This window comes from Rhipicephalus sanguineus, chromosome 9 (assembly GCF_013339695.2).
Source record: "Rhipicephalus sanguineus isolate Rsan-2018 chromosome 9, BIME_Rsan_1.4, whole genome shotgun sequence".
NCBI lineage: Eukaryota > Metazoa > Arthropoda > Arachnida > Ixodida > Ixodidae > Rhipicephalus > Rhipicephalus sanguineus.
The window spans coordinates 144,522,393-144,548,576 of NC_051184.2; the positions used below are offsets into that span (position 1 = coordinate 144,522,393).

The 26,184-nt window shown below is 50.6% G+C and overlaps 1 protein-coding gene and 2 pseudogenes across 1 annotated transcript in view; 2 read left to right on the forward strand and 1 right to left on the reverse strand.

Annotated features, from left to right (window-relative positions):
* LOC119403986 (aldehyde dehydrogenase family 3 member A2) overlaps window positions 1-13,514 on the reverse strand; it is a 104,090-nt gene extending 90,576 nt beyond the window's left edge. The window contains exons 1-2 of the mRNA XM_037670618.2: window positions 13,506-13,514; window positions 11,780-11,850 (exon numbers count right to left, since the gene is read on the reverse strand). Of these exons, the coding sequence (XP_037526546.2) occupies window positions 11,780-11,850; window positions 13,506-13,514 (80 nt within the window). The remainder of the gene's footprint in view (window positions 1-11,779; window positions 11,851-13,505) is intronic.
* LOC125759874 (trithorax group protein osa-like) lies at window positions 9,693-10,348 on the forward strand (annotated as a pseudogene).
* Window positions 13,515-13,604: 90 nt separating the features above from the next.
* LOC125759993 (uncharacterized) lies at window positions 13,605-23,548 on the forward strand (annotated as a pseudogene).
* The last annotated feature ends 2,636 nt before the right edge of the window (window positions 23,549-26,184 follow it).

Genomic DNA, 26,184 nt, shown 5'->3' on the forward strand with positions numbered 1-26,184 from the left:
CCTGTAGTGGAATAAGAACAGGGACAGTTGTGTTTGGAAGTTGCCCGACCCAGATTTCTTGAGTTTGTTTTTGACAGTCTGTACTGCTCGCTCTGCGGCACCGTTGGACGCAGGGTGATACGGCGGTACCAGCATGCGACGTATTCCATTTCGAGTCAAGAAGTCCAGGTACTGTGCACTGGTAAAAGCAGGACCATTGTCCGAAGCTATGATGTCAGGGAGGCCGTGCTGGGCGAATGCCATTCTCAAGGCAGAAATGGTAGCGTCTGCTGATGTGGAAGACACAGGGAAGACTTCTATCCATTTCGAGAAGGCGTCCACTATAACCAAGAAGGTATGCCCTAGAAATGGTCCCCCGAAATCAATGTGAAGCCTAGACCAGGGTCGCTGTGGAAAAGGCCAGGGTGTCTGCTGCACTGGCTGGGCAGCTCTATGTTGAGCCTGGCACGTAGCGCAGCTCTTCACACTGTTTGCGATGTCATTGTCAATGCCTGGCCACCAGACATGGCTCCTGGCGATCATTTTGAAGCACAAAGCTTATAAGCGCACATAAAACGAGGACCGAAGATATAAGAACTGTTTAGGCATAAAGATCAGGCAACACGTGAAATAGTGGAGGCATTTCATATTAGAAAAAGGGGCCCTGACTGTGTTAGTCAACCTTCCATCACGTTACACGATAAGGAGTTTGACTTTCTTGATAAGTGAAGATTGTTAATATCACTATGCTGTGTTCATTGTTTCTGGTCCTGAAGGCAGTTAGGCCTCTTGTTCGACTACGCATGTGCAATTCGTTCTCTTGTGCTTTTAAATGTTATTCTGTTCAATAAAAATTTCAGTTGTGAGTTAAGCGCTGTCCTGTCAAGTTCTTATATCTTCGGTCCTCGTTTTATGTGCGCTTATAAGCTTTGTGTTTCAAAATGAATGTTCACCAACTAGCCCATCTCACCGTCTTGATGGCGATCATCTTGCTCTTCTCAATACCCGGGTGGCTGGCATGAAGCACACCAAGTACCTGGGCCAGCAATTTTTTCGGAATCACGACTCTTGATCCCCATAGTAGACAGCCTTCATGGAGACTGAGTTCCGCACTTCTGGCACTGAAGGGTTTCCACTCTGGTCCCGCTGGGAGGCTTTCTCCTTTCAACACAGATAGGATAACATGGCTCAATACCGGATCGTCTCTTGTGGCTCGCGCTACAACAGCTGGTGAGAGGAGTTGTGGATATGCCTCCTCCAGCATGAAGATCTCAGCAGGGCGAGGAAATGCAGTGCAATCGTTGGGCAGCGGCAGTCTAGTAAGCGCATCGGCATGCCCGAGCTCTTTGCCAGGTTTGTAGACAAGTTTGTAATTGTACGCGGAGAGCTTCAGGGCCCATCTGACCACTCTTGGCGAAGCCTGCACAGGAACAGGCTTGTTGGCACCCAGAAGTCCAAGAAGTGGCTTGTGCTCAGTGTGTGCTTCAAACGGTATGCCCCACAAGTACTGGTGGAACCGATCCACGCCAAACACCAAGGCCAGTGCTTCCTTGTCAAGTTGACTATAGTTTTGCTCTGCTTTTGATAAACTTCTAGAAGCAAAAGCAATTGGACGTTCTCGGCCATCAGCATCTTTGTGCGCCAAAACTGCGCCTATACCGTAAGGTGATGCATCACAGCTGAGACATACAGGCCTGTCTGGGCGGAAATGTACAAGAACTGGAGCTGAAGTCACCAGATGCTTGCAGGCAGTGAAAGCATCTTGCTGGTCCTTTCCCCACTGCCACTTCTTTCCATCACCAAGAAGCAAGTGCAACGGACGGAGAATTGCAGAAAGGTTGGGCAAGAAACGCCGATAGAAGTTGACGAGTCCCAAGTAGCTTTGAAGTTCCTTCACATCTTGTGGCACAGGAGCGTGCAGAATGGCAGACACCTTGTCCATGTTCGGAGAGAAGCCTTCCTTACTGATAATGTGCCCGAGATACTCAACTTCGGGTATGAAGAAGTGGCACTTCTCGAGTTTCAACTTGAGGCCAGATTCTTGAAGTTTGCCTAGTACCGCACGGAGGTTGCGACAGTGCTCGGCATCATTTGCACCAGTTATGAGAATGTCGTCAAAATAGACCACTACATGTGGCAGACCCCTGAGCAAGTTCTCCATCTCGTGTTGAAAAATAGCTGGAGCAGATGAGACCCCAAAAGGTAAGCGGGTGTATTGAAACAACCCCATGTGCGTCGAAATCGTGACGTACTCTCTAGAGGCCTCATCCAGGACGACTTGCTGGTATGCGCCACGCAAGTCCAACTTTGTAAATTTCTCACCTCCGGCCAGCACAGTCCACAAGTCCTCAATTCTTGAATAGGGTAGCGTTCCACCGTCACGACTGGGTTAATGGTGACACCAAAGTCCCTACAGATTCTGATGCGCCCATCCCTTTTTGTCACGGGAACAAATGGGGCAGCCCACCTAGCTGTCTTCACCGGAACAATGATGGAATCTCTTATTAATCGCTGAATTTCTTGCGTGACTCCGTCTGTCAAAGCATACGGCAGTGGGCGTGGCTTGAAGAACCGTGGTGGAGCATCTGAAGGTACATGTAGTGAAGCTGTCGCACCCTTGAACGTACCCAAACCTTCTTCAAACACTTCAGTGTAATCTTGCACTACGTGTTTCACATCAGCAAGTGCATGAATGTTCACTTCAACGTCGGAGACGCCGATGCCCAATTCTTGCATCGAGTTGCGTCCGAGCAGAGTGGGTGATTCGTTTCCGGCCAGAAAAATCGGTAGGTGAGCCTCCTTGCCATGAAACTTTACATGGACATCAGCTTTGCCTTGTACCTTCTTTAAATCGCCGGAATAGCTTCGCAGAAATACTTGAGACGGCTGCACAGGAATTGAAGGCAGAAGCTGTAGCAAAGGCGACTTGGCAATGACTGAGACACTTGCCCGCTCGTGTCCACTTCCATGCGGAGCTGCTTGCCGCAAACTTCAACAGTGACGGTAAAAGGTGGAGGCGCCTTGGTGTAGTCAACTAACCACATGTCGAAAACTTCGGCGGGCGAAGCTGTAGCGGAGGCTTCATCCTGGACAGTATTTACGCGATGACGGTTGCTCGCCGACAGTGAACTTCGGCCCGCGAACGAACGCGACCTGGGAGACCCGTCACTCTGTGATTGCTCGTCTTTTCGTTTCGTATTGCAAACTTTCGCCAAGTGGCCGCGTTTGTGGCAGTAACTGCAGACGGTCTTTACATGCCGGCAAGCGGACGCCAGGTGTGCATCCCCGCAGCGATAACAGGACACGCCCACCGGCGCTGCCGAGACGCGGAGGGTGGAAAAGAAGGTGCTAGCGTGAGCTTGCGCTATCTCCCCTGCATCGTTCTTTGCTGCTTCCATTGCTAGGGCGGTCTGCACTGCGTACAAAAAGTCAGGTCCGCTTTTTCCAGCAATCTTGTTTGGACGTCTGCGTTGTTGATGCCACACACGACGCGGTCGCGGAGCATGTTTTCAAGCTCTTTGCCGAAGTTGCAGTGCTCGGAAAGGCTCTTCAGCGCTGCAATGAAGTTGCTGACGGACTCTCCTTCAGCGCGAACGCGCGAGTTGAAACGGAACCACTGCACAACAGCAGAAGGCTTTGGGCAGTAGTGGTTTCCTAGCACCAACAGAATCTCGTCCAACGTCTTGTCACTTTGCTGGTCAGGCTTGACCAAATTGCGAAGCAGCGCATACGTTTTCTGCCCGCAGCAGCTGATGAAGACGGCTGTTCGCTTGTCTTCAGCGATGTCATTCGCCGTGAAGAATGCCTTCAGCCGGTCCACGTAGCAGGGCCAGTCATCGCCTCCTCCCTCGAAAGGCTCAAGATTGCCGAAATTTGGCATTTGGACGGATGGTGCAGCGGCAGGAACTCACGAGAACATTCTTTTTTATCTTCGTCGCCAGTTGATACATGCGCAGATGGCCGGGAGATAGCCGGAGACTAGATAGCAAAAATAAGACATAGCGCTACGAGAGCCCAAAACAAACTGACTCTTTATTTTCCCGCGTCCCCATCTTTCACCCTCAGGCGTGACGCCACAACACACAAAGCAACAGAGCTGCGCGAGGGCACTGCATGTTAGCCATTACATTGTGACACTGTCCTCACCGGAACAATGTTGGAATCTCTTATTAATCGCTGAATTTCTTGCGTGACTCCGTCTGTCAAGGCATACGGCAGTGGGCGTGGCTTGAAGAACCGTGGTGGAGCATCTGAAAAAGTACATGTAGTGAAGCCGTCGCACCCTTGAACGTACCCAGGCCTTCAAATACTTCAGTGTAATCTTGGACTACGTGTTTCATATCAGCAAGTGCATGAATGTTCACTTCAACGTCGGAGACGCCGATGCCCAATTCCTGCATCCAGTTGCGTCCGAGCAGAGTTGGTGATCCGTTCCCGGCCAGAAAAATCGGTGAGCCTCCTTGCCATGAAACTTTACATGGACATCAGCTTTGCCTTGTACCTTCTTTAAATCGCCGGAATAGCTTCGCAGAAATACTTGAGACGGCTGCACAGGAATTGAAGGCAGAAGCTGTAGCAAAGGCGACTTGGCAATGACTGAGACACTTGCCCGCTCGTGTCCACTTCCATGCGGAGCTGCTTGCCGCAAACTTCAACAGTGACGGTAAAAGGTGGAGGTGCGTTGGTGTAGTCAACTTGCCACATGTCGAAAACTTCGGCGGGCAAAGCTGTAGCGGAGGCTTCATCCTGGACAGTATTTACGCGATGACGGTTGCTCGCCGACAGTGAACTTCGGCCCACGAATGAACACTGCCTGGGGGAGCTGTCGCTCTGTGATTGCTCGTCTTTTCTTTTCGTATTGCAAACCTTCGCCAAGTGGCTGCGTTTGTGGCAGTAATTGCAGACGGTCTTCACATGCTGGCAAGCGGACACCAGGTGTGCATCCCCGCAGCGATAACAGGACACGCCCACCGGCACTGCCGAGGCGCGGAAGGTGGAAAAGAAGGTGCTAGCGTGAGCTTGCGTTATCTCCCCTGCATCCTTCTTTGCTGCTTCCATTGCTAGGGCCATCTGCCCTGCATCTTTGAAAGTCAGGTCCGCTTTTTCCAGCAATCTTGTTTGGACGTCTGCGTTGTTGATGCCACACACGACGCAGTTGCGGAGCATGTTTTCAAGCTCTTTACCGAAGTTGCAGTGCTCGGAAAGGCTCTTCAGCGCTGCAATGAAGTTGCTGACGGACTCTCCTTCCGCGCGAACGTGCGAGTTGAAGCAGAAACGCAGCACAACAGCAGACGGCTTCGGGCAGTAGTGGTTTTCTAGCACCAACAGAATCTCGTCCAGCGTCTTGTCACTTGGCTGGTCAGGCTTGACCAAACTGCGAAGCAACGCATACGTTTTCTGCCCGCAGCAGCTGATGAAGACGGCTGTTTGCTTGTCTTCAGCGGTGTCATTCGCCGTGAAAAATGCCTTCAGCCGGTCCACGCAGCAGGGCCAGTCATCGTCTCCTCCCTCGAAAGGCTGAAGATTGCCGAAATTTGGCATTTGGACGGATGGTGGAGCGGCAGGAACTCACGAGAACATTCTTTTTATCTTCGTCGCCAGTTGATACAAGTAGAGATGGCTGGAAGACAGCCGGAGACTACATAGCAAAATAAGACAAGGCGCTACGAGAGCCCAAAACAAACTAACTCTTTATTTTCGCGCGTCCCCATCTTTCAGTCCCCAGGCGTGACGCCACAACACACAAAGCAACAGCGCCGCGCGAGGGTGCTGCGTGTTAGCTTTTAACATTGTGACACAAAATATTCACTTTTAGCCCTATATTAGATTTTTCGGTTTGAGCTATGAATCATTTCTTGCAATTCGTCACCATCGTTGCCGAAAAGCACTACGTCACATGCAAATTGTATGTTGCTGAAATATTCTCTATCAATTTTTATTCCTGTTTCTGCGCACTCCAGTTGTTTAAGGTGGCGGCCTGACTACAGCAGCATGAACACATAATTTTTGTCGCTTTTCCAGCTGACGCAGCGGTGGTTCTCCCTCTTTTATATGTTGCCTTACATATCACTGAAAAGCTTGACATTTGTAAATTTCAAATATATTTATAAAAACAACTCAACTTTTAGTATTTGGGGATGAATCGCCAAGAATAAGCGCTATTTACACGGTTTTGGTTGACTGCGCCTCAGCAGTGACCAGATTTTGAAACGTTTGCTGCAGTTACAGTACTGTTTCTTGCGCAGCACTTTTAAGACGTATTTACCTACTTCCTCAACGTAGCAAACTAATGTCGGACTTCAATTTTTTTGTTGCTTAGCTTTTGAAAACATCCAAATTTAGTAACTTTCGCAGCAGACTTTCAGGTAACTATTCGCTAGAGAAAGTTCACTTTCGGGGCACATATAGAGGAAAAGATTTTCCGTCTGAATGCTCTATTTTGTCGTTGTACGCGAGCTACTTTTTAAATTATATTAATCCAAATTGGGCAATATTGTAATGTGGTCGTGACGTCGACAAAGGTAGCAGTCGGCATACCCAAGATGAAACTTTTTATGTGGCCGAACTTGTGGCAGGGACATGAAAAGTCAAACTACAGCAATACACACTGTATCCTGATAGCGGCGAACAAAGCGTCGGCCGTCGATGAAAACTGCTCATGGCTGGGACGCGCCGTCTTTTATACATCACGCATCGAACTTTCCAGTCTTATCACTGGTGGTCGCGCAAGCTCTGGAATAATCTAGACAATTCGTGTCCTGCGCGCAATCTTAACAAAGTGATCTAGTACAATCACGAAGCTTCTCGAACACTGTGGCGCGATCAGCGTCGAGCGTTGCTAAATGTCCATGCTGGTCAAACCGGAATATATCAAAACAAAACAAGAAGCGGGCGTGGAATTGCCCCCCTCTGAAAAAGCATCATCCCGACACAGAAGGAAAAAAACGAGTTCATAGACAAATAAATTACAATAACAAGGAGAAAGTAGACTCCCCAGGTTTGCTAACGTGCAAAAAATGGCTTAAGGCACACGACATGGACGACTTCAGGTCGTGCGCAGCGTCGCTGAGAGTTCGTAATGCCGTCCAGGATGACCTCGCAGTCAAGAGCGCCTAGACGTCGAAGCACCTTGTATGGTCCGAAGTATCGTTGGAGGAGCTTCTCGCTAAGTCCCCGTCGGCGTATCGGTGTGCAGACCCACACACAGTCACCGGGTTGGTACTCCATGTGGCGTCATCGAAGATTATAGCGACGGCTGTCGGCCCTCTGCTGGTTCCTGATGCGCAGGCGGGCGAGCTGCCGCGCTTTTTCGGCGCATTGCAAACAAGCGGCGATGTTGAGATAGTCTTCGCCGGTGGCGGTTGGTAGCAATGCGTCGAGCATCATTGCCGGGCTCCTTCCGTAGACTAGCTTGTACGGCATCATTTGTGTCGTTTCTTGCATGGCCGTGTTGTATGCGAAGGTCAAATACGGAAGGATGGCATCCTACGTCTTGTGTTTGACGTCGACAAACATAGCCAGCATGTTGGCGATGGTCTTGTTTAGCCGTTTGGTGAGGCCATTGGTCTGCGAGTGGTACGCTGTAGTCTGGTGGTGGCTTGTTTGGCTGTATCTCAATACTGCCTGAGTTAGGTCGGCAGTAAACGCCGTTCGGTGATGAGAACCTCCGGGGCGCCATGACGCTGGACGATGTTCTCAACAAAGAACTTCGCTACCTCAGCGGCATTGTCTCTTGGTAGGGCCCTTGTCTCGCCGTAGCGGGTGAGTTAGTCGGTAGCTACGACGATCCATTTGTTTCCGTTGACGTCGGGAACGGCCCCAGTGTCCATGCCGATTTGCTGGAACGGCCGTCGAGGTGGCTCGATAGGATGCAGAAGTCTGGCTGGCCTAGTCGGCGGTGCCTTGCGTCGCTGACAGTCCTGGCAGGTCTTTACCTAGCGAGTGACGTCGGCGGCAAGGCGCGGCCAGTAGTACTTTTCCTGTATTCTTGCGAGCGTGCAAGAAACACAGGTGTCCAGATGTTGGGTCGTCCTGCAGAGCCTGGAGGCCCTCTGGTCGCAATGTCGAGGGCACCAGAAGGGAATTGGCTTGAAGCGGCGAGCAGTTCTTCTTTAGGAGAACACCCTTGCGCAAGAAAAATGACATAAGTCCCCGCGTGAATACCTTCGGAACAACGGTGGTCCTGCCCTCGAGGTATTCCACGAGACCCCTGAGTTCTGGGTCTGCTCGCTTTCGTTCGGCAAAGTCGTTGGCACTTATGGTTCCCAAGAAGCAGTCATACTCCTGGTCATCCTGCGGCGGTGGGTCGACGGGGGCGCGAGACAGGCAGTCAGCGTCAGAGTGTTTTCTTCCAGACTTCTAAACGACGGTTATGTCGAATTCTTGAAGTCGTAGGCTCCTCCGTGCAAGGCAACCTGAAGGGTCCTTCAAGTTAGCTAGCCAACACAAGGTGTGGTGGTCGCTCACTACTTTGAAGGGCCGGCCGTAGAGGTAGGGGCGAAACTTCGATGTAGCCCAGGCCAGGCACTCCTTTTCTGTTGTGGAATAGTTGATTTCTGCCTTTCATAGCGACCGGCTAGCAAAACTGATGACCCTTTTCAGTCCGTCGGTGTCCTGCACAAGTACGGCGCCGAGTCCTACACTGCTTGCATCGGTGTGGATTTCCATATCGGCATATTCGTCGAAATGCGCAAGTATCTGAAGCGTCTGCAGGCATCGTTTCAATTCTTGAAATGCGTGAATTTGCGACGTTTCCCACCTGAATTCGAAGTCAGCCTTCGTGAGTTGAGTCATTGGCTCGCCGATCCGTGAAAATTCCTTGATGAAATGTCTGTAATAGGCGCACAAGCCGAGAAAACGGCGTACGGCCTTCTTGTCGGTGGGGTGCGGGACGGCAGCGATGGCAGCTGTTTTCTGCGGGTCCCAGCGAATGCCATCCTTGCTGATCACGTGACCCAAAAACAAGAGCTCCACGTACGTGAAGCGGCATTTTTCAGGCTTCAAGGCGAGTCCGGAGGTCTTTATTGCTTGAAGTACAGCTGCAAGGTGCCGAAGGTGTTCGTCGAAGTTTGAGGAAAACACAATGAAGTCGTCCAAGTACACGAGGCTCGTCTGCCATTTAAAGCCGGCCAGTACTGTATCCATAACCTGTTGAAAAGTCGCAGGTGCCGAGCAAAGACCAAAGGGCATGACCTTGAACTTGAAGAGGCCGTATGGTGTTATAAAGGCAGGAAGCACATCCTCGCTCCCTCATCCACAACGGACACCTCGGAGTGAACCGCTGCCGTGCCATCGCCAGGGGAGCTGTCGAGTGCCCAACCATGGGGAGCCAGATCAAGAGCATGGAGAACTGCCCCAACTGTGCCACCACGCGGGTCCAGCGAGTAGAGCCACTGCTGCCTACTGCGACGCCTAGCCGTCCCTGGGAGCGAGTCGGGGTGGACATCTTTCATCACGAAGGAGCAGACTACCTTCTCCTCGTAGATTACTACTCGAGGTACCGAAAAGTGCTGTCCCTTCGCTCGACGACGTCCACAGCGGTGATCTCCATCATCAAAAGTATCTTCGCAAGGCATGGGATCCCAGAGACCCTCGTCAGCGATAATGGGCCTCAGTTCTCGTCGGCAGAATTCAGTGTCTTCGCCCAGAGCTACGGCTTCTCCCACGTCACCAGCAGTCCCAGGAACCCGCAGTATAATGGGGAAGTCGAGCGTATGGTGCGGACAGTTGAGGAACTCTTCAAGGAGTCTCCGGACTGGCCTTTGGCTCTCTTGGCATACCGCAATGCGCCTGGCGTGACTGGGTACAGCCCTGCTCAGCTGCTCATGGGGCGTAGCCTCCAGACTCGCCTTCCGGTCCCAACGGCCACGTTACTTCCCTAACCGCCTAACGCTGCCGACTTCCACCGGCGTGACACTGCCCAACGGCGTCGCCAGCGTCAAGACTTTGACCGTCGACATGCTGCACAAGATTTGCGGCTCCTGGAGGAGGGAGAGAGAGAGTGTGGATTCGCGACACAGATTGTGCTGGCACTGTTCTCAGCCCAGCGCAACGTCCACGCTCCTATGTGGTCCAGACGGATGCAGGTGCTCTCGTCCGCAACCGGAGACATATGGTTCCACAGCAGTCTCCGTCATCAGGGGGTCTAGACCTCGGCAACTCCAGTCCACGGACACAAGGATCTGAAAGCCTGCCACCGACTCCAACTCGCCCATAGCCTGGGTGCAGCAGTCCAACTCCCAGGGCACTTACTCCTCTACCAGTTGCATTGCCACCGGTTGCCCCAGCTACTCCCTCAAGACCGCCTGTGTTGGTTGTGCGCACTCGGTCTGGACGTTGTGTTAGGCCACCGGTGCGGCTGAACTTGTAGAGCGTGCCATGAGACATTTGTCATTAGGTTGCTTACGTGAGAGTGAGGGGTTGCTTTCGGTTACTTTCCCAAAAAGGGGGATGTGGAGGGTGTGAGTGCCAAACCCAATATGAGGCGCCCTCTATAGAATGTAGTGGTTAAAGGGTGTAGTGCCAATAAACGGGGACACTTCTGCTGGGGACACGGAGCGTGTTTTTACTCCGCGGCCCTCGTGCTTTAGTTGTCTCCTCGGCCGCCTCGGCTCGAACCCTCCCACCACATTAAGTACTTCTAAGCATGAAGTGAACAACACTTGGGAGACTGTGTCTGCTTGTCTGACCGCGTTTCCTATTGCAATTTTATTACTTTTTCTTGCGGAGAACAAAGGTAGCCGTGAGGTCTTTGTAGATGTAGAAACCAGCCATTGAAGTTATGGGAGCCACCAATGCATGCGTGAGCACAACTGATCGCCGACAATCCTGCCATGATTGAACTCTGCTCAACAGCAAGTCTGCTCAATAGCACAGTCACAAGCATAATGTGCACACTTAAATGGTGACAGCCCACATGCACAGCGTTGCTGTTTGCTTCTGCCCCTTATGCCAAACTGCTTCACATGTGCAACATTTCTAGAAACAAAAGCTGCCGTCACCGCACTGGCCCCACGAAATGTACTGCACCCGCATATAAGAAAACGCCAGTGCTCAGACACAGAAAATGCGCAGCATGTACAATGCTCACAGACTGAAATGCGTCATCAAATTTTTTAGTGATACGACTGGTATGTGCATTTTCTCAAGATAACCGCATCATGACACTATGAATCTGGCTGCTAAATGTAACAGGCTCTCATGTAAGTGTGCGTCGAAATTACGCTGATACCACACGAACTGGACACGGTGGAAATGAAAGCGTGTGCATTACTTAGCTTTAAATTGTCACACTTCAATCCGTGAGCACTGCAGAGTTAAAAGAGTAGCAGCATGAGTGTACTAGGCAATTCACTGCAAACAAATCGCTTGGGTCAACCGGTGCCAAGCAGCAGCAGATAGGCGCCAGTTCTCCCTCAGTAGCAGACAGCTGCATAAGTGCACACATTAAAACTGGGGGAAAGCTGAACGAGCTTTCTGCTCATTTACCATGTCATAATATTCAGGTGAATTTGCTATGACAAATATTCCTTTTCTTTTTGTGCTGCCACTACTATTGCGTAAATGTTTAATATTTAATACTGTTCTTATAAATGTCTATCTTGCTGTAATACTGCATAGGACTGGAAGTATGTGGAATAAAAAAACGTATGTGGTACACAGTGAGGTGGTATTCGGTGTGGCCAGCATAGGTAACAATAAGAAGCCATCATCAAGGTGGCCTTCCACAAACTTTGCAAAGTTAAAAAACTTTTAGTGCCACTTGCAACAAAAAGAAAACGCCACAAGGTAAGTCACCGACCTCTGATTGATGAACTCGATTGCTTCGTCTGCACTGTTGACCCGCAGGATGGGCAGCACTGGGCCAAAGATCTGCAAGGCCCGAACGGAACATCAAGAGGTGATCACATAGGCATTGTCGAGCAATCGCACGAAAGTGGCATCGTGAAAGAAAACAGTGACACGTTTGTAGTGCCGTCTAAATAGAACCAATAGAGCCAAGGTGGTGGGAACCGTATCGGCGGCTTCCGTAGGCAATCCCCAGATTCGGCGGCTGGCCCGATGAACGGGAGTGTTGAATGGCACTGGGCTTGTAGGGCGGCTCCCTGGAGGGTCTGCAACATTCGTGAGGGCTACTCCACTCCTCCACCAGTTTGTCACGAGACTTCAGACATACTAAGTCCTTTAATAAGCCAACGAGTAGCTGACTCCTGAAAAGCACGACCGTCGAGGCTGGCTCTCGAATGGAGAAGAAGCGTGTGGTCTCCTTTTCTAGGGCGAGAGCCACTCTGGCCCTCAACCCATTACATGCAGGTGGCCATAGCATACTATCAATAGGAATAGGTGCGGTCACATAAGAGTTAACAAAGATTAACAAGCAACAGGAGAAAAATCGACAACATAATTTCAGGGTACATGCACAGCTGCCTTGATAACAATTCATGTGAGTGGATCCATGAAACTTAGAAAATGACTAACAAAAAACACACTGTAAATGAAATTCCTTATATATGAAACCTCTAAGGTATTGAATCTCAGTGTCAGTGGGCAAAATAGATTGCTTGCTGGAACAACTGTCTCCTGCTTTCCTGATAAAGAACGCTTTAACAAAATCATGTTCAGTTTTGCCTTCTTTAAAAATTGAGTGTTCTAAAAAACGTGCACACATCTACACTGTTTGCAATGTTCTGCTAGAAAGCTTCCAGTTCTGTGGCGCACATTCAAATTGAGTTCCTTTGAGCTTTTCATTGAAACACCTTCCAGGGTGCCCTACATATTGTCATCCTCAGGTTACAGGGATCTTCTAAACTACATTGCAAACGCATCGTGTGTAGCGTATTCTATGCTTCGTAGTGCAGAGCCACCGTGAATATTTGTTATCGCACATAATTTAGACATTTGCACAGTGCAGAAAGCATTCCTTGAATACTGTGAAAAATTCATAAACGGAGGTTGTGCTGGAGCTGACATTTCAACAAGTGGGCTTGTCTTCTTCAAGGCTGCAACAGCTGCAGCCTTGAAGAAGAGAAGTCCTAAACGTCAGCTCCAGCACAATCCCTGTTTAAGAATTCTTCATCACATGCTTCCATTTCGCCCCGACTCCTGCCTTTTTTTTATTTCTACTTGAATGTTGTTCTTTGACACTATTCTTCTGATGTTATGAGACACGCAGTGAATATATGGAATAGCATCAACATTCTTCATTAATGCATTTAGCTGGGTTAGTTGGTATTGACTGAATGGTTCCATAATATAAAATAGTGAAGCTTGCACTAAGTCGCGCAAGGCTTGAAACAGCGAAACTGGACGATCTTGACGTCTAATCTGGTCGCTTCTAGGTTGTCAATGGGCTTTAGCTAGGTTAGTCACTGTGGTGTCATGCGAAGCCTGTGTGATGTCACGCTGTAGCGCAGTGCTCATCACCATAAGCGCTGTGAGCCGGGCGCTCTGTGTTCTTTTCTGGCTCAGCACTCGCGCACAAATAAACCGTTTACATTGTTCGCTACTCATGGCCACTCTGGCTCTGCCTCGTCCATCGCGGCTGCAACAGATGGGAAGAGAATTCCACTGGGCTGCAAGAAACCATTAGCGGTGGTCCCAGAGCATGCTGCGAGGAGACTGGCAGGATGGCGATGATAGGAAGGTTTGATCAGTTCATCGAGGACGCGGTGACGAAGATTTCCAGTCCTACGTGGAGCAGTTTGACCACTTCCTGAAGCCCTCCCAGGTGAGCAACGACCTGAAGGTGTCAGTGTTCATAACGGCAATAGGGAAGAAAGCCTGCAAAACTCTAAAAACGTTGCTGGAACCAGAAAAGCCGGAAAACAAGACATACACACAGTTGGTGCAGACCCTGCAAGAGCAGTGCGTACCGAAAACCTCTGGAATTGCCGAGCGGTTCAAATTTAATCGTTGTTTCCAGCAAGACGGTGTAACGGTGGCAGTGTTCACGGTAGAGCTGAAGCGGTTGGCGACGTCCTGCAACATCGACGCATTTTCAGATGAGGCTCTTCGCAACCGGTTTGTGGCAGGACTTTGTGACAAAGAAATGAAAACAGAGCTGCTAAAGAAGAGCAAGTCGACATTTATAAAATGCCTGCGATATCGCAAGGAGTATCGAGTTGGACCGCAAGGAAAGCCAGGATGTTTAGCCCAGTGTGGTGCAAGGGACAGTCGGCGCTATTCACTGCAAACCAGGTAGCGGGAAACGGCCACCGCGCCAGAGAGAAGAAACTTCTGCAATGCCTGCTGGTACAAGGGCGACGGGAATCACTGCATTTTTTCGATGTGGCTCAAAGCATGCAGCATCTATCCGGAAATTTCACAATTACCATTGTCGGTTGTGTAAACGTGTTGGACACTTGCGAAGATGTGCCGGGATCGAAGTAGACTTCACAAAAGCGATATATGAGAACAGTGACGTGGATGAACTTGTGCAGCACAAAATCTATTCCCGTGAGGAGCGCACTGGACTTACAAAATTTGTCAGAATCTAGAGCACAAAAGTGTCCATAATGCAGATTGACACAGGGGCATCTGTGGAACTGCAGAATCTCATGAAAACAGGAGTGTTAGTACCAGTTCAGCAAAGTGAATGGACGATGCCACAAGTAGTTGTGCCTAAACCAGACAATCAGGTCAGGGTGTGTGAAGATTTCAAGGAGACACTAAATCCATGCCTTAGAACTGATCATTATCCCCTTCCCATGATGAAGAATCTGTTTGTAAAAATGGCCTGTTGCAAATATTTCACTGTGTTGGATTTGTCTACTGCCCACCACCAGCCGTAATTGCACCCGCAGGCGCAGTCGTGATCAACACACATTTGCGGTTATTCAAGAACACGCGCTTACTATATGACATTACGAGTGCCCCTTCGATTTTTCAGGCAGTCATGGATTACGTGTTCAAAGGACTTGATCGGGTAGCATACTATCTGGACAACGTGCTGATAGAAGGAGCTACATTTGAAAAATGTTTCCGTAAAGTGGAAAATGTGCTGTCCCGGTTTCAGGAAAGAGGCATTCAATTGAAGAAAGAAAAATGCAAGTTCTTTCAAACATTTGTCTTGTATTTGGGGCACGCTCTGGACGAAATGGGCATGCGCCCGTCAGATGAATAAGTAAAAGCTACGACTCAGGCCCCTGCACCAAAGATTGAGGCACAGTTGAGAGGTTACCTGGGGTTGATTGTCACGTATCTCGGGAGCGCTTGCAATGTGTGATGGAGTTGGGAGAGTGAGCGAGGCGGGAGACCGTGGCGTCACGGCAAACAAACTTTATACAACACAACACTGCAAACAAGAAGTTAACACCAAAAAATTTACATCAAAAAGTAACGTTAGAAAACGTGACGCTCTAGCGCGCAATCTCTAACAACTCGCAAAGCCTACAAGCTATGCCTAACTTCTACACACTCCAAAGTCTGGCCACTATGGCGCCTCAGTCTCGCTACGCGAATCGAACGTTCTTACGGTTCGTGTTGCCCGTCGCCTCGATTCGATACGAAGATCGACGCCCTGCCCAGTCGTCGCCGCTGCTGTCGACGTCTTGGGGTCGTCGTCGTCGATCCGCTGCGTCACTAGTCTTCCTCGTCGCCGATCCTCCGGCCCTTCGTCGAGAACCTCCGTCTCGTCCAGCTAGGCCTAACTCCTGGCCTCCCCTTGGTGCCACTGGCTCGAACTGTCGTCGTGGCTCTCCGGTGATTGCTGGTGGGTCGCCGTCGTCTTGCCGAGCTGTGGTAGTGCTGCAGGTGCCACGAGAACTGCGTGCTGAGGCTGCCGCAAGCCCAGGACGCCTCGCTCGGTAGACCCCGAGGTCGACGGCCACCCTCCCGGGGCATGCACAACGCTGCCTCCAGAACTCAGCCCTGCTGTTCCCGCCGCGGACGCGACGCTGGCCTGCACCACCTTGCTCCTCGACGACTCCACCGAACAATGCCCAACTCTTCTTCTCTGGTCCCACAGCTCAGCTCGGGTCGCGTGGCACGCGCCTTTCTCCGGCCAATGGCTTGCGTCGACGTGGCGGGGGTGCACACCATCGGGTACTTTTCCATTCCCCGCACACCATCGACGCATTGCGCTGTCCGGCACGCGCCCCGTGCCTCTTTACTCATGACATTGATAAACTTTTATGGAAAGCTTGTTCCCAACCTGGCCGCAAGGCTCAGGCCATTGTATGACGTCTTAAACCAAGAAGAAGGCTTTGAGTGGTCACTTGAGGCACATCAAGTCTTTCAGCAATGTAAAATGTGGCTAATAGAAGAAAAGGCTTTGACATGCAACAGTTAAACCTGCTTATAACGAACCTCCATATAACGAATTCCTGGATATTGTCACGTGGTCGTGACATCGTATGTTGGCTAGCTAACTTGAAGGACCCTTCAGGTCGCCTCACACGATGGACTCTGAGGCTTCAAGAATTCAACATTACCGTTGTGTATAAGTCCGGACGAAAACACTCTGACGCCGACTGCCTGTCTCGTGTCCCCGTCGCCGCGCCGCCGCAAGACGACGATGATGATTGCTTCCTCGGAACTATAAGTGCCGACGACTTCACCGAAAGGCAACGAGCCGACGTGGAACTGGGGGGCCTTATGGAGTACCTTGAGTACAAGACCGCCGTTGTTCCGAAGGTATTCAAGCGAGAACTGCCGTCGTTTTTCTTACGAAACAGCATTCTCCTGAAGAAGAACTTCTCACCACTTCGAGCGAAGTACCTTCTCGTGGTGCCTTCAGAATTGCGACCAAAAATCCTCCAGGCCCTACACGATGACCCGACGGCTGGACACCTCGGTGTTTCTTGCACGCTCGCAAGAATACAGGAAAAACACTACTGCCCATGCCTTGCTGCCGACGTCGCCCACTACATTAAAGGGCCCCTAAACCCCCTCCGACATTTTCCCAAACATTTCAAGTAAACAAGCGCATCGCGTGCAGAATGCCGTCGCGATCAACGATGCCACACGCCGCAGCACTACAGGTCGCGGGCGCGCCGCAATTTCGAAAAAACAGTAGCTTCTCCTTTCCGGTCCCCGTCATTCCCGCCACTGACGTGTGACATCACCAGTGAAACTCGATGACGTTATCACTTTCGATGCTTGCGATTGGCCGAACGACAACCGACGACTTCCGGTTACTCTGCAAACAGCTGTTCGCGCGCACCTTGCAGTTCTTGGTCGTGTTGCCGCTTGCAAATCGACAGCTGCGGCCCGTAAGGGCCCGCTCACGCTAGCGGCAAGCCTGCCGCAACGGCGCGGTGCCGCAGAACGTCGGCCGCCGCCGCACGCACGACAGCAGTCCAACTTGAACGGCAAGCTACGCCGGCAAGCCTCCGAAACAGGGGCGGATCCAGGCGCTTGCTTTGGGGGGGGGGCGGTTGGTTGTAGGGGGGGGGGGGGGGGAGGGGGGGGGGGGGCGTTGCCCAACTTTAAAACTTCACGTTAGTAACCAAATGCTCATTATTTTTGTTCTCAGTTGCATTGCTCAGTGCCATTTCATTATCTAAAATTTCGCATATTTCCGCTAAACATTGGGGAACACGTATCAGTGTTGTTGGTAAGAGGAGGGTGAAAGAGGGAAGGGCAGGCCACCTGCTCGATAAATGAGTATTCCCACAACGGCGAGCTCTAGTATTCCTTGAACGTAGTTTCGGAGTAAGCCTCCCTTTGTTACCCCGCCCCCTCCTCCCCATTGCCTTTTTTTCTGGCCGGTCGTGTTGCCAGAAAATGCCCTTTCTATCTCCGCAGCCTAAGGACGGTCAAACGGAGCTTTCGGAGTCGCGCTCGATTATACCCCGCGCACGTGCTCTCGGAGGCTTGCTCGGTACTTCGGCGAATATAATTCACAGCACCACTGCCTGCCTTCCTTCTTTTTTTTTTTTTTGGACCAGCCGCTGAAGGTTGACTAAAAGGTAACTTGTTCTGCACGCTTTGTGGGACCACGGCCGGGCTAGACTGCACGTGCGCGCTCAAGCGCGCACGTGCAGTCTAGCCCGGCCGTGGTGGGACGAAAGATGCCAGTTTGAATGACACAGAACAGACTCCTGTCTCTGAGAAAAAGATGGGAGAATTTGAAGACCCCTCGCTTTGCTGAAGAGCTGATGGCCCTGGGAGTGGGGAGGAAACTTTAGCTCGCTTCCATAAAGGCAGCAGTTGCTTTAGCAAAATAGTTGAGGCTTGTGCTCGTCGGTGCCTATTTGAAAGATGCAGGACGCAGAAGAAATCTTTTCTAGAAAGCCTGTTTCGCTCTTAACAAAAGCGCTAGGCTGTGTGAGGGGTGCTTCCCTAGTCTCGGATTGGGATGGACACAGCGACCACCTGAAAAAATTCTACGTTCTGAAAAATGGCCTTCGGTGAGGTGAAAAGCGGGGGGGGGGGGGTTGGGTTGGCTTATAGCTTTGGGGGGGGCGATCGCCCAATCGCCCCCCCCCTGGATCCACCACTGCTCCGAAAAACATGGCCGCAGTGCCAAAAGCGGTTGTCGTCCACCTCGAATCTATCAAGTGGCCGCCGTGCGCTCTGTAGCGTGTAAGCTCCGAACTGATGCTTCCATTTGCTTTAGATTCATGTCCTTAAGCTTCGACAGCAAAGTATTCGTACCGATTCAGCCCCGTTTTGGAGAGCCATACTCAAATAATCGATGCTGTAGGCTTAGCGAGTCGAGAAGGGCGCTTCTGAATGGTCGGAGGACATAGATTACGCGTTTGTTAGTTGTTTCTAATCCTCCATAGCTGGCGCCACTTGACCTGGCGCCAGCTTGGGGACACTTTATTTGGTTTTACGCGACGCTTTCTTTAATGCCGGACAGACTAAAACGCTTTATTGACTGCTGGAACCATGCCTGGCAACGACATGGACGACATCCGCACTTTTAGCGTGAAAAGCGCGAAAAAAAAAAGCAAGCAGCTCGAAGCGTCCCGCGACAGCCGCACACGACGCGGAGAGCCGATCGAATGCAGACGACACGGCGCGCCGTAGCCATGGTAACCGCTCCTCCGTCACTGATTGGCCACGTCGCTCTCCGGCAGACGGAGAACGGCACAAAAATGGGTCTCGGACCTATTCTGCGAACGGCAAAGAACGGCTGACGTGCGCGAACGAAATCGCTTGCGCACGGCAGCCTGAGAACGGCAAACGACGAGCTGCCGTGCCGCTAGCGTGAGCGGGCCCTAACGCAACCGCCAAGTCGCTAGCGTAATTACACATCCACGCCTTGCGGTTTGATGAGCTCCGTGAACTCAAGCTCGGCTCCTCATCTCGAGCCGAGGTGGTCTGGCACGGCGTGTCCCCGTACGGGTCCATCACGTTGGCGATCCTTTGAAGGCGTGAGCGCAACACGGGGTCCATACCGGCACGATTCGTAGGGGCACAGGCCGGCACGGCAGCAACAGCGGTTAGTCAACGAACAGTGCACCCAGATACCACCGAGTTGACGGCGAGCTGGAGCGTCGGAGTCGCCGGATTCGCGGCAACCGGAAGTAGACGCTGTCTCAAACAGCGCGTCAGCGGTGACGTATGCCACGCGAGATGAGGAGGGGCATTCAGCTGACTCAGCGTGGAGGGCAAAGCGGTTTTGGAAGAGGGTAGCGTAGGAAAGAGGGAAAGAAGCGATCGTCGCGTTTCGATCATCAAACGCGTGTAACTCCACTATTACGGCACCGTTTCGAAAAATTCTCACGGCTGCGTGTTCGTTGCACACTCGTGCACAACTTCCTCACCTCAACTAAATTTCGACCGCTGGGTGGTTTAGGGGCCCTTTAAGACTTGCCGAGATTGCCAGCGATGGAAGACACCGCCGACTAGGCCAGCGGGACTTCTGCAGCCAATCGAACCACCTCACCAGCCGTTCCAGCAAATCGGGATGGACCTACTGGGGCCGTTCCCGACGTCGACTTCCGGCAACAAGTGGATCGTTGTAGCAACTGACTACCTCACCCGCTACGCCGAGACAAAGGCTTTGCCCAAAGGCAGTGCGGCCGAGGTAGCCAAGTTCTTCGTGGAGAACATCGTCTTGCGTCATGGCGCCCCAGAGGTCGTCATCACAGAGGTACTGCCTTTACTGCGGACCTAACTCAGGCGATCTTCAAATACAGCAAGACGAGCCGCCGCCGCGCCACCGCCTACCACCCGCAGACCAATGGCCTCACCGAACGTCTAAATAAGACAATCGCCGACATGCTGGCCATGTACGTCGACGTTGAGCACAAGACGTGGGATGCTGTCCTTCCGTACGCGACCTTTGCTTACAACACGGCCGTCCAAGAAACGACGCAGATGACGCCGTACGAGTTGGTCTACGGAAGGAGCCCGGCGACGACACTCGACACCATGCTACCCAACGTCACTGACAAAGAAAATCTCGACGCCGCCGCTTACTTACAATGTGTCGAAAAAGCTCGGCAGCTCGCCCGCCTGCGCATCAAGACCCAGCAGCACACCGACAGCCGTCGCTACAATCTTCGACGACGCTTCGTGGAGTACCCGCCCGGCGACCGTGTCTGGGTCTGGACGCCAATACGACGACGCAGACTGAGCGAGAAGCTTCTTCGACGATACTTTGGACCGTACAGGGTACTTCGGCGTCTCGGCGCACTCGACTACGAGGTTGTGCCCGACGGCATCACGAACTCTCAGAGGCACCGAGCTCGACCCGAGGTAGTGCATGTGGTACACGTTAAAGCATACTATGCTCGTTAATGCAGCTGAGGACTCTAATGTCTGCTTGCTTTATTAGTTTTCTTTAGTATTGCATGTATTCATGTTCTGTTTTTAAGCGTCGGGACGATGCTTTTTCAGGGGGCGGGGCATTGCTGCGCGTCTTATTTTTCATGAGTTGAAGCTTCACCCACAAAGCCTATGGGCAATGCGCTGCGCAGGCCATGCCGCTGTGTGTAAGAAGCTTTGCGATTGTTTCAGAACGTCCCGTTAAGATTGCGTGCCGCACGGGAATGTTCCACCTTTGTCGAGAGATAACGCTGCCACCAGAGATATCGCTGGAAAGTTCGATAGCACCTGTATAAAAGCCGACGCGCTTGACCGCTTATCAGCTGATCGACGGTCGACGCTCTGTTCGCCGCTATCAGTGTATTGCTGTAGTTTGACTTTCAATTTCCCGGCCTCAAGTTCGGCCAAATAAAGAGTTTCATCTCTGACATGCTGACTGCTGCCTTCATCTACATCAACGACCACGTGACATCGTACATACCAACATATGCGCGGCAATATAAGGAAGTTTTTCTATTCCCCACCGTTACTCCATAGAACCACATGTATTTGAGACCTCTATGTAACGAAGTGGCAGCGGGAGACCCCCTCAAAATAACGAATTTTCCCCACCAATGACCTAAAGGTGTTGGCCCAAATTCTGTCATTCTTGCACGAGCAGCAACCTGAAGCACCTTCTCCGCTGCAACAGAAAGTGAAGCGGCAGCGTCACACTTGGCGCGCTCGAAGGCACGGCGAATGCAAGCACACGCGTGCGTGCATGCGAGCGTGCGCGAGGCGGGCCTGCATCCCTTGACCCAGCGATCTTGCCGCCGTGGGCGTGGCGTTTCCGAACCCTACCCTCAAACCTGATCCCACCGTTTGCTTCAGCTGGCCTAGCCCACCCCTCTTTGCCGAAGAGAGAGAGAGAGAAAAAAAAGTTTTTTGGTTTTTTTTCAACGCGCTGGCAGCGCCACTTTGGTTACAGTGCAAGTCTCTGCGCTCCACTTCGCTAACCTCACACTAGGTGACACTACTTAAAAAGAAAAAAAAAAGAAATAGAGGGAGTCGCAGCAGCGCCGACAGCGCTGTGGCTTTCCCCACTCTCCGTGTCTTTCTTTGTTGGTTTTCTTCGGTACGACGCTATCGTGTTGCTCGTGCTTCGTTTCCGACGCCTCGCGCTTCTGCGAACCGACACGCGACCACGCAGCCAGTACCTGTTGTGAGAATCCACGGATATGTGCTTCAACGAAGAAACGCAAGATACTGACTCTTGAAGTCCAGGGTTCGACGGAAACCCGTCTGGTCGGGAAAATTCATGGTGGGAATGGCAAGCACAGACCAATCGTTGAAACAAACACAAAAATTGACGTTTCGGCCCCGCTACGGAGGCCTTGTTCACATAAGGCCTCCGTAGCGGGGCCGAAACGTCAATTTTTGTGTTTGTTTCAACGATTGGTCTGTGCTTGCCATTCCCACCATACTGACTCTTGAGGACAAAATGGCCATCTTGAACGCCGTTTCTAGAGGCCAAAAAAAGAAGGATGTCGCTGCCAAATTTGGCATCCCAGCTCGTTCTTTGTCGATGATTTTAAACATGAAAGATGCGATTCGCAGCGCTTTGGAGCGTGGCATGAACAGCAAAAAGAAGAAGTTGAAGTCATCAACATATGCCGATGTCGACAAAGCTGTGTTCACATGGTTTATGGACATGCGGGCACAGAACGTACCCATCAGCGGCGCTGTTTTGCAGCAAAAGGCAAGGGATTATGCTTGCATCCTGGGCTGCGATGACGTAAAAGGCTGTAATGGGTGGCTCGAAGGTTTTAAATGCAGGCACGGGATTGTCGGCAGTGGCTAGTCCTCCTCTGTGGATAGAGATGGCGCCGACTCTTGGATCCAACACAAACTACCAGGTATTTTGAAGCGCTACGAAGCGTTAGATGTGTACAACGGTGACGAAACGTCGCAATTCTACGAGTTGCTTCCGAACCGTACCCTTACGCTTAAAGGGGACGTCTGCCACGGCGGTAAACAGAGCAAACGTTGTTTCACTGTTCTACTGTGCACAAATTTAGACGGAAGCGACAAGAGAGTTCCGCTGGTCATCGGCAAAAGCACCCGACCTAGGTGCTTCAAAGGAACACACAGGACGCCCGTAAAATATGTAGCGAACACGAAAGCCTGGATGATCCGCGACATTTATTGAGTGGCTGACGGATTTCAACAATGATGTCAAGAGGCAAGGACGCAAGATTTGTGTGTTCATAGACAATTGCACTGCACACCACGTAGAGGGGCTCGAGCTTTCCAACATTGAATTGCAGTTTTTACCCGCAAACTGCACATCGCTAATTCAGCCCCTTGATAAAGGAATTATTAACAGTGTCAAGTGCTCATACCATCGGCGACTAATCTAAAAACTGCTCCTGAACATTCGTCTGCAGCGAGATAGGAAGGTAGACATTGTGGAAGCAATTGAGATGCTTGGAGCGTCCCGGCAAGAAACAAGTGCTGAAATTGTTGAGAACTGCTTCCGCAAGGCCCATATATCTCAAGAGAGGTTCAGGCTGAGGAAATCGACGCCTGAGAGGAGGAGCCTTCACGCGATCTCGCCGAAGCTTGGATTTCGCTGCGCACGAATGGAGGAGCCCTGGACGATGTGCAGATTTGTGATTTTTTATATGCAGACAACTGCTCTGTCACAACTGAGGAGATGAGGGATGAGGCTCAGGCAGAAACTGTCCGAGACCGCAGTGACGACAACGGACCTTGGGAGGATGACTCGGCATGTGCTTTGCCCTCCGCAAAGGAGGAGACTTTTTGCGCCGCGGGCTCGCTGGACGATGATGGAGCTGCATTGTGTTAATTGATGTCGTACGAACGGTCAGTGCTGCTGTCCATCACGAACAAACAACTAAACAAAATCACGCAGTTTTTTACCGCGAAATAAATGTTTTGGGTGAGTTCTGCCATCTGTTACTTTTTTCTTACTTAAGCGTTTCTTTTTTGAATTTTCGTGCCAAACCTCCATATAGCGAAACCCTCTTTATAACGAAGTTTTTCGGGAATTTGTCAATTTCGTTATATCGAGGTTTAACTGTACGACAAAACTCAAGAGATAGGTCTTATGTGTGACTCATCCATGTATAGCGTTGGCGGCATTCTGTTTCACAAGATGGATAGAGAGGAAAATACTCATGACGGCCCGCACAAACGGAATACGGACGAGAAAAAGAAACGAGGACACAGCGCCTTTGTTGTCGTTTCGTTTTCTCGTCCGTGTTCCATTTGCGCAGGCCGTCATAAGTATTTTCCAACTCGCCCAACTCGCTACCCCATTAGATAGGAAAAACATATTGCATATGTATCTAGGGCCTTGAGCGAAGCAGAGCAAGGTTATGCTGACATTCAAAAAGAGGCTCTCGCTGTGGTCTTTGGGTTTAACAAGTTCCGCAAGTACCTGTTTGGGTCTAAAATGACAGGGCGTGTAAACACGGACACAAGAAAAAAGTCATGACACCACAAACGTCAACTAACAACTGAAGAGACGCACAACAGCGGAAAAGAAAGGAAGCACGAAAACTTGTCTTTCCATGTATTTCTTCCATGTATTTAAAGTTGACGCTGGTAGGTTGGAAGGAAAGCGTTTATGTGCAGAAATCAGGGATATGCATTGGTTCTCAGGTTGCTCCGGTCTATAGTGATATACCTTAGCAAGATTGACAAACTATTGGAAGGTGCCTTAGGTAATTCTATTATTAAGGTTTTTCGTTATGTGGATGATTACTTGATTTTTTGTAGCCGTGAGGACATTGAAACCATGGTAACCTCAGTGAGCGAAAATTTTGAATTAAACGCAGGAGTGCTGAACCTTAGTAAAGAGGTGTCTCGGAACAATGGAATACAATTTTTAGACAATTCCTTAACATTTCAGAAGAACCACGTATGCTGGCAGTATTCTCCTAGATATTCAAAACCGCTGTTAAATTGTTCATCAAAGACTCGAAGGTTGTAAAAATGTTGCAGTGGCTTAGCTCGGCTATGCCAAGATGACGTAGCGTTAGCAAAGGTTCAGCTGATTGTTCTTAGCTTTCCCGAGTGTCTAGGATTAGCCTGATTACCATGCTTACTGCTGCTCCAATGACACACACATGGTATACATATTATGTGGCACATGTATATTTATTTTGCCAGGCAACAACTTTGGGATCCGATGAGTTAAGCTTCTTCACTCTTCTGCACCGTTGAACAGCATTTGCATTCTCCTTCTCCATGGCTAAACCACACTGGCAAACGCCAGTCAGAGGCGCTATCAAGCGGCTCCAGCGCAGTGTCAGACAGCGACTGCACAGCAAAGGCGAATAGCTGCGTGCGCGTCGCCGCCAGTGCGTCTACTTCAGCTACGACGTCACTCCTCTGGAAAGCGCAGACCGATGGCAGCGAGTGGCGCGCGGCAGCGGCGGAGTGCGCGGGAGGTGCCGGCTCCGATGTGCCAGCTGTGTGACATCACTGATCCTCGCGCATGCGCAGCACGGCTCTTGAGGAGCCACGCGAAACTGGCTCGGCTAGGCCAGTGTAGCTAACGCTACAAAAACGATATAGCCATGTCTTGCCTTAAGGGGGGACGCAGGGATCATTTCTAACTTTTAAGTTTCTTGGCGTAGGTTGATGAAATTTGGCACGCACACTACAAATCTTAAAAAGACAAATTTAAATTTTAATAAATATATCTTTACTAGTTTTTATTTTATAAAAATAAAAGTGCGCTCGATCTGTCTAAGTGTTCCTTCTTTGTGTTGTCCTTTTCTAGTTTAGCGCAAATTTTCCTGCATAGTATGAACCAACTAGCCCCTCAAGACGTCCTGATCACAAGTTCCTTGCTTGTGGAAAGCCTGACAGTGATGAAACATATTAGGAGGCTGGAACTACTTTGTATCTTTGCTCACATACTGTTTGTACTTAAAGACACTTTTAGGTTTTTTTTTTTTACTGCCCTAATAATTTTCTGCTGAACATTACATGCAAATGCCTGTGTCTCAGCTAATCGTGCCATGCAGTAATTATGAAATAAGAAAAGAATGAAAACTAGGGTTGTGCGAATATTCAATATTTCGAATATTTTTCGAATAGTGTTTGCCATTTGATTTGCACTAGAATTTTAGTATTCGAACAATTCGAACTTCCCGAAGACGATTACAGTCGACGTCCGACTGAAAGTGACCCCTTCAGATTTTCAGTATGCTTCACCTCATTACACTCTCGTATTGCGGCAAAGCTGCCTTTCAAGCTCCGTTACGGTTGAACTTAGCCAAGACACAGTCAATGTCCGATTGGAAGTGGTCCCTAGATTTTCAATATGCTTCACCTCATCACACCCCCGTATTGCGGCAAAGCTGCCTTTCAAGCTGTGCTACGGTCGCAAATGTATTAACTCAAAAAAACGCTGGTTACAACATGGAGATGAACGATGTGGTGGAGGTGGGGGCTTAATTAATGCCATTT